The sequence below is a fragment of the Myotis lucifugus genome, unplaced genomic scaffold (assembly GCF_000147115.1).
Source record: "Myotis lucifugus unplaced genomic scaffold, Myoluc2.0 scaffold_50, whole genome shotgun sequence".
Lineage (NCBI taxonomy): Eukaryota > Metazoa > Chordata > Mammalia > Chiroptera > Vespertilionidae > Myotis > Myotis lucifugus.
The window spans coordinates 5,011,426-5,019,616 of NW_005871098.1; the positions used below are offsets into that span (position 1 = coordinate 5,011,426).

The window sequence follows — 8,191 nt, forward strand, 5'->3', positions numbered from 1 at the left end:
CAATCTAACTCACTGTTTCCTTGAAGCAAGAGACAGGACACAGGAAAGAGAGGACTTAGCTGTTAATAGATTTAGCATAAACCTTAGATGTGTGCCCCAGAACACAACATTGCCTCAATTTCCTATCTTTCAGTCAAGTCACTTCTAACACTACAAGTAAAATATAAGGTGTTCTCTAGTCTGGATCATCAAACATAAAGCTTCTCCTATTAGAGTAATTAATCTCTTCTTTCTTTGAATTAAAAAAAAAAGTTTCCCTTAAGGGAAAAACAACACTGATTGCCTAATCTGATTGCTGAATTATAGCTTATGTATTTTAAATGTGATTCAAAGAATCATCTAGAATTCTATGGCAACTACTGTGAGTTTGACTAACAGAAAAGTAACAGAAAGATGATAAATTCTGTAGATAGATGGAAGGATGAATTACTGAAGGTCCAAACACAAATTCTGATTCTAAACACAATAACAAAGACATTTTTCCTTTCAGGACCAAGATGTCTTTAAGAGTCAAAATTATTTTGGAGGTCATCCAGTCCAACTTCCATCTAGGTATTATACCTCTCACATATAGTAGTCTTCTGAATTATAAAAATGTATAAAGTTATTTTTTTAAAAAACCTACATAAATAAAAGTTATCTATATATAGAAATATCTATTCAGCAATTCCATAATTTAAATCAAATTGGGTAGAATTTGCTCCCTTTCACCCCCACAGACCATATTTACACACTAACACATCAAGTTACATTTAAGCAATGAATAGTACCTGACTAAAATGGAGAACACAGTACTCTAACACAGTCCCTAATCTTTTTCATGAACATAAAACTGCAAATCACTTATATGAATTATATCTCAATGAAACTGTAAAAAAAAATTATAAGTAAATTACTAACTTGGACTTTGGTCTCTCATTTTAAGGTTTGGTTCTGGAATGCAAATATGGTCTTTGAAAGTCCAATAAAACCAATCTTTTCTATAGACTGTGTATATATGAATAGTTTACAAGGACTGTTGAATCCCATTGCATCACAAACAGGAGGATTGATGGAAAACCAAATGTGTCCAACATAGAAAATAACTCTTTATTTGGTCAAAAGTATAAAAGGTTTTACCTTATTTGAAATATGAAAAAGCTGAGTACTTGCAAGATATATGAAAATACTCAGCAGAGATACTATGAAAACTTGAATAACAAAGTAACTTTTTTTCTCAAAAAAATTCTTTTAGGCCACAGTATATAACAGAACTTACTGCTATTTGAAATATCATTAAAATATAGGTTCATATATAGAAGAGATTATGTATCAGTAATACTACTTCACTGACAAAAAAAACATGCCCCTTCTAGAAGATATATTCATGAGATCTCATTTCTAAAACTGTATTTTTCTCATTTCTAAAACAACTATATATCTGATCAAACCAATCTTACCAAAATCCCACAAATTATAAATCAATTAAAGTTTTAATTTCATTAATTTTAGCTTGTTTCACTTCACTGGCATTTGTTTTTTTTGTTCCAAAGGCTCCAGCTGCAAGTTCTCTCTTTGTATTTTGTATTTTCAGCATATTTTCTTCAACAGAGTCCTTCACAATAAACTTTAAAGAAAAAGAAAAAGGTAAATTGGTTAAGTATTTGTTAGGTCACAATATTTAAAATCTTTAACATACAGATCTTATAACATAGAAACCCACACCTGAAACCTATATGTTCATGTTGACCAATGTCACCCCAATAAATTTAATTAAAAAAAATGAAAACTTGAGAATATGAAAATGTAGATCTACATTCTTGTAGTATTGTGTAGCTTTCAAAAATGGTCAATAAGCCCTAGATGATTTGGCTCAATGGATAAAGTGTCAGCCTGCGGACCGAAGGGACCCAGGTTCAATTGGGTCAAAGGCACATACCCTGATTGCAGGCTCCTTTCTTCCCAGCCTAGGCCCTGGTCAGGGTGTGCTGGAAGCAACCAATCCATGTGTTTCTCTCACATCAATATTTCTCTCTGTCTTTCTCTCTCTCTTGTCTACTCTCTCTAAAAATCAATGGAAAAATATCCTCAGGTGGGGATTTAAAAAAACAACAGGTCAATAATAACCTATTAGAAACTATTTAGTTCCACCTTTTACCTGAATATACAGTGAGCATATTTAGAACATCTTACCTAATAATAGACAAACATGTAAATTGACCGTCCCTCAGCTATATGCACCAGCCAATCAGGAGAGTATGCAAATTAACCCAACAAAGATGGCGGTTAATTTGCATACATAGGTGCGAAGTGGAGGAGCGAAGACTGAAGGCTCTGGCCAGAGCCATGAAGACTGAAGGCTCCAGCCGGAGCGAAGGCCTGGGTCCCAGGTGCCAGAGGAAAACCAGTGCCGGCAGCCAGGGGAAGGGAAGGCCTATTGCATGAATCTCTTCATGCAACTGGCCTCTAGTAATATAATAACTAGAGATGAGATTGCATTCCCTTATCACTCAATATGGTTTTCTGATACAAAGAATATGGCCATAAAGATATGTTACATCTTAAAACCCCATCATCAAATAAGACAGCACACACAAAAAACAAACTTTAAAGGCAGCTCTGTAAGTGGAATAATAGCAAAAATAAATGTATCATTATATTTTAAAAGCTAAATGATATTTTCTCAGAAATGCAAGAATGAGCCTTTATCTGGTATAATTCATAACATGAAAAAATTAAAGAAAAGTGAATATCTCAACAGATGCTTAAGAAACACTTGATAAAATTCAACATTTATTCCTGATAAAAGAAAATCCACATTTACCTAGAAATAAATGTCCTCAACCACATTAAGGGCATCTACTAGAAACTTCCCCAAAACAACATATTTCATATAAAACAAAAGCATTTCCAACAGAGACAGAAACAAGTGAAAAATTGTTACTATCACTACTGCTGTCCAACACTATTAGATGTTTTGGTTACTGTAATAACTAAAGTTATTATGTATTGAGATACATAAAAAAATTTTAATGATGTGAATGTACTTAGGAGATACCACCTAAGTTCCTGTATAGGAACATTCTTTATTAAAAAGATAGTTATCAAGATATCAAATTAATCATAAATTCAATAAATCCCAAACAAGATTTCTTAAATGAGATTTGGTAACCTAAACCCAAAGTGCAATTTAGGAGTGATAGTAATAACCAATAAAATATTCACAATGAAGGATAATGTGAGCACTTTGCCCCACTATCTGTCAAAATACCTATTTATATAAAGAGTCAGGGTCTGTAACATCCAAAACGACAAAAGGGATGACTGAATGCCAGGCTGTGCATGCAGCAGGCTCGGGTGGGCGCGAACAGGTGAGTGGGCTGAACTGCTGACCTCTTGGAGAGAGAGAGAGGCGGGGCTGATCAGCAGCTGCCGTGGGTGCTGGTGAGGCCCAGAGAGAGAAGCAGGGTCTGATCTGCAGCCTCTGTGGCAGCTGCTGATCAGCCCTTGCCTCTCTCTCCAGGCCTTGCCAGCAGCTACGCCTCTCTCTCGCTCTTCGAGAGGTCAGAAGTTCAGCCAGCTTGCCAGCAGCCTGGGGTGGCTGCTGATCAGCCCCACCTCTCTGATTAGACCTGAGATAGGCCTGGAAACGCTGACTGGCATAGAAACTGACCAATCAGAACCTAATCTGGGTGAACTGCAAAGGCAGAACCTAAGGTGGGGGCTGACGAGGGGTTTTAAGGGCAACAGCTGTTTGGTGTAAGGTGTAAGAAAGCGGTTCAATTTTTTAATAACTGGTTTGGCAGTATAGTGCATATGGCTGGCTATCAGTCCAGATATAGGGGATTATGTGTTTTTGTCTGCCAAGAGCATCTCCTCCTGCTGAAAAAGGCTTTTCCCCCCACTTAAGCAATCCTATCCTATATAATCTATCTATATTAATAAAAGGGTAATATGCTAATTAGACCGGGTCGACTGGTCATCTTCCGGATATCCGACTTCCTTCTGGACAAAGCCATGGTGGTGGGGGCTGAGGCAGAGGTAGTTGGGGGCGAGATCAGGCCAGCAGGGGAGGGCAGTTGGGGGCGAGATCAGGCCGGCAGGGGAGGGCAGTTGGAGGCAACCAGGGGGGCAGAGGCAGTTAGGGGCGATCAGTCAGGCAGGCAGAGGGGTCAGTGGTTCTCAACCTTCCTAATGCCGCAACCCTTTAATACAGTTCTTCATGTTGTGGTGACCCCAACCATAAAATTATTTTTGTTCCTACTTCATAACTGTAATTTTGCTACTGTTATGAATCATAATGTAAATATCTGATATGCTATATGTCTTTTCCGATGGTCGCGACCCACAGGTTGAGAACCGCTGATTAGGGGCAATCAGGCAGGCAGGTAGGTGAGTGGTTAGGAGCCAGTGGTCCCAGATTGCATGAGGGATGTCCGATTGGAGAGGGTGCAGGCTGAGCTGAGGGAACGCCCCCACCCCCCCATGCACAAATATCGTGCACCGGGTCACTAGTTCTATATAAAACCATAGTAATTATACCAGTAATATTGTCCCAGCAATAGGATAAAAAGATCAATGGCCCAAGCTGGTTTGGCTCAGTGGATAGAGCATCAGCCTGCAGACTGAAGGGTCTCGGTTTCAATTCTGGTCAAGGGTACATGCCTGGGTTGCGGGCTCAATCCCCAATAGGGGGGGCGTGCAGGAGGCAGCCAATTGATGATTCTCTCTCATCATTGATATTTCTACCCCTCTCTCCCTCTCCCTTCCTCTCTGAAATCAATGAGAAAAAAAAAGAGAGAGAGAGGGAGATCAATGGAACAGAAGAGAGTCCATAAGAGACCCATGTAGTATGTATGATAAAAGTGAAATTTCAAATCAAAAGAAAAAAAAGCATGGGCTTTTCAAAATAAATGATAATGAAGCAAATGAGTCTTCATTTGAAAAAAGAATAAAATTAGAATCATATCATTAATCATAAATAAAAAACAATATTTCAAACAAATCAGAGGTAAATGTTAAGAGATTCAGTTTTAAAATTTGAAAATAAAGCCTTCTGTTCTAATTAAGACCTTAAAGTCTGGACGATATAAAGAAAGAGGCTGACATGTTTTAATCATAAAAATTTTAAGACTTTCTCATGACAAAAAAAACAACACTTAAAGTTCAAAGATAAGCAAAAGTCTGGGATAAATCATGTTCAATATATATAACAAAACATTTAAAATCAGAATGTATGAAGAAATTTTTTTATAGTATAAAACTGTATTTGTACTTTTTGAAAACTAGGCAAAAGATATAAACAAGCAAGTCACAGAAAAAATATTAACAAACAACAGATATGTGAAATGTCCTCAAGGTCTTAGGTAAATGCAAATTAAAGGGTACTTTTTTGACCATCACATAAGAATAAATTTACATAATTCTCATATATCATAAAGTCTACTTTGAAAACAACATGAAAGTTATCTAATAAAAATAATAATTCCATAATTCTATTTCTTAACGTATCTTGAAGAAATATTTGTATATATGCACAGATGCATATAATATAATGCTCATTATGGCACTGTTTTTATTAGCAAATAAATGGGACTGGTTAAAGAAATTATGATGTATCTATATGTAGGCATTAAAAAGAATGGGTTTGTAGAGTAGTCAAATTCAGAGACAGGAAGTAGAAGGGTGGTTGCCAGGGGGGGAATAGGAAGGAATCATGAGTGAGGTTTAATGGGTATAGAGTCTCAGTGTGAGATGAAAAAGTTCTAAAGATGGATGGTGATTATGACTGCAACAATAATGTGAATGTACTCACTATCACTGAATTGCACACTTAAAAATACTTTTTATTATTTTAAATGCTACATTATGTATATCTTACCACAACAGAAAACAAAAGAATAGGTTTGATCTAAATGTACATATAGGAAAGTCTCTAATATATACTGTTAAGGGGGAAGATAGCATGTTGCAAAATAATAAAGTATGATCCCAGAAAAATTTTTAAATTTATTTTTATTGTTGAGAGTATTACAGATGCCCCCCATTTCCCCACCTTGTGCCCTCCTTCATCCGGCTCCCACCCTAGAGGTATACGTTAAGTATGAATGTATGTAAATATAGAGAAAGGGATTTGTTTATTTATTTTTTTTTTTAAATTTTTTTATTGCTTAAAGTATTACAAAGGGTATTACGTATAATACTGGTTTAGTGGTGATGAAGTCCTTTAGCTTTTCCTTATCTGTGAAGCTCTTTATCGGACCTTCAATTCTGAATGATAGCTTTGCTGGATAAAGTAATCTTGGTTGTAGGTTCTTGGTATTCAGTACTTTGAATATTTCTTGCCATTCCCTTCTGGCCTGCAAAGTTTCTGTTGAGAAATCAGCTGACAGTCGTATGGGTATTCCCTTGTAGGTAATTGAGTATCTTTCTCTTGCTGCTTTTAAGATTCTCTCTTTGTCTTTTGCTCTTGGCATTTTAATTATGATGTGTCTTGGTGTGGTCCTCTTTGGATTCCTTTTGTTTGGGGTTCTCTGCGCTTCTTGGACCTGTAAGTCCATTTCTTTCACCAGGTGGGGGAAGTTTTCTGCCATTATTTCTTCAAATAGGTTTTCAATATCTTGCTGTCTCTCATCTTCTGGCACCCCTATTATTCTGATATTAGTGCGCTTGAAGGTGTCCCAGAGGCTCCTTACACTGTCTTCATATTTTCAGATTCTTTTTTCATTTTGCTTTTCCGGTTGGGTGTTTTTTGCTTCTTCGCATTTCAAATCTTTGACTTGATTCTTGCGCTCCTCTGGTCTGCTATTGGGTATAATATTCTTTATTTCAGTCCGTGTATGCTTAATTTCTAGTTTCTTTATCGTAGCATCGAGGGTCTCATTAGTTTTCGTGAGGCTCTCAACAAGTTTATTGCAAGCCCTCAAAATTGCATTTTTTAGCTCCATATCCTCCATTTCTGTCATGTTTTTTTGTCTCCGCATTTTTTATGCTTTCTTGGTGCACCCCCTTGTGGTCTTTGTGTGCAGTCTTGTTCTAGTTAAGCTTTGATTGTTGTAGTTAATACTAGAGGGATTTGCCCACCAGGCCGACTGGCTGTGAGAATCACCTGTGTCTGCCCGGGAAAAGTTCTGTCCTCTGGGGAGGTGCTAATCTAGCCTTTGCCTGAGGCGATCTGGCAAATGGCTCTGCACAGGGCTTGGGCGGGGCGGGTCGCACGGGATCAGCAGGGCGGGCGGAGGGAGCAGTTATGGCTGCTCTCAGTCCCGTTCCCAGAGGCTCTGCTTCACAGAACCCCGGCAGCCGCTGCAAACTTCAGAGAGAAAGCTGCCCTTAGGTTCCAACTGATGCCGGACAATCCCACTTCTCCCGTCTGAGTCTGAGTCCCTAGAGACTCGCCCGGATCTGGAGCCCAAAGTCTGAGACTCACTCCCGACCGAAAACGACAACCGCGCCCTCAGCCACCAGCCCGCTTTTCGCGTGCACGTCCGCACCTTTAAATTTTCCACACTGCGCCTCCTCTGAGCCTCGGGACGCTGCCGTCTTTCCTTCTAGCTGAAGAGTCTCTCCTCAGCCAGCCCTCCTGTGGTTCTGGGTGATGTCCGCTCCGTCTTCTAGTTGTATTTTTGAAGTGGTTGTTTGCGGCAGCGGTCTCCAGTGCTTACCTATGTCGCCATTTTTTCCGGGCTCCTACAAAGGGTATTACATATGTGTCCTTTTTTCCCCCGCCCTTGACAATCCCCTGAACTCCCCTACCCCCCAGTGTCTATGTCCATTGGTTATGCTTATATGCATGCACACAAGTCCTTCGGTTGATCTCTCACCCCCCTCCCTCCTGCCCCCCAACCCTCCCCGGCCTTCCCGCTGCAGTTTGACAATCTATTTGAGGCAGCTCTGCCTCTGTATCTATTATTGTTCAAAAGTTTATAATGGTCTCTATTATCCATGAATGAGTGAGATCATGTGGTATTTTTCCTTCATTGACTGGCTTATTTCACTTAGCATAATGCTCTCCAGTTCCATCCATGCTGTTGCAAATGGTAAGAGTTCCTTTCTTTTTTACAGCAGCATAGTATTCCATCGTGTAGATGTACCACAGTTTTCTAATCCATTCATCTACTGATGGGCACTTAGGCTGTTTCCAGGATCTTAGCTATGGTGGAATTGTGCTGCTATGAACATAGGGGGTGCATATATCCTTTCTAATGGGTTC

General features: G+C 38.9%; 1 protein-coding gene across 3 annotated transcripts in view; it reads right to left on the reverse strand.

Annotated features, from left to right (window-relative positions):
* Nucleotides 1-1,064: 1,064 nt before the first annotated feature.
* HLTF (helicase like transcription factor) overlaps nt 1,065-8,191 on the reverse strand; it is a 165,990-nt gene continuing 158,863 nt past the window's right edge. For all 3 annotated transcript variants that reach the window (XM_014455775.2, XM_023753751.1, XM_023753750.1), the window contains one exon: nt 1,065-1,606. In XM_014455775.2, the coding sequence (XP_014311261.1) occupies nt 1,454-1,606 (153 nt within the window). In that variant the 3' untranslated portion in view covers nt 1,065-1,453. The remainder of the gene's footprint in view (nt 1,607-8,191) is intronic.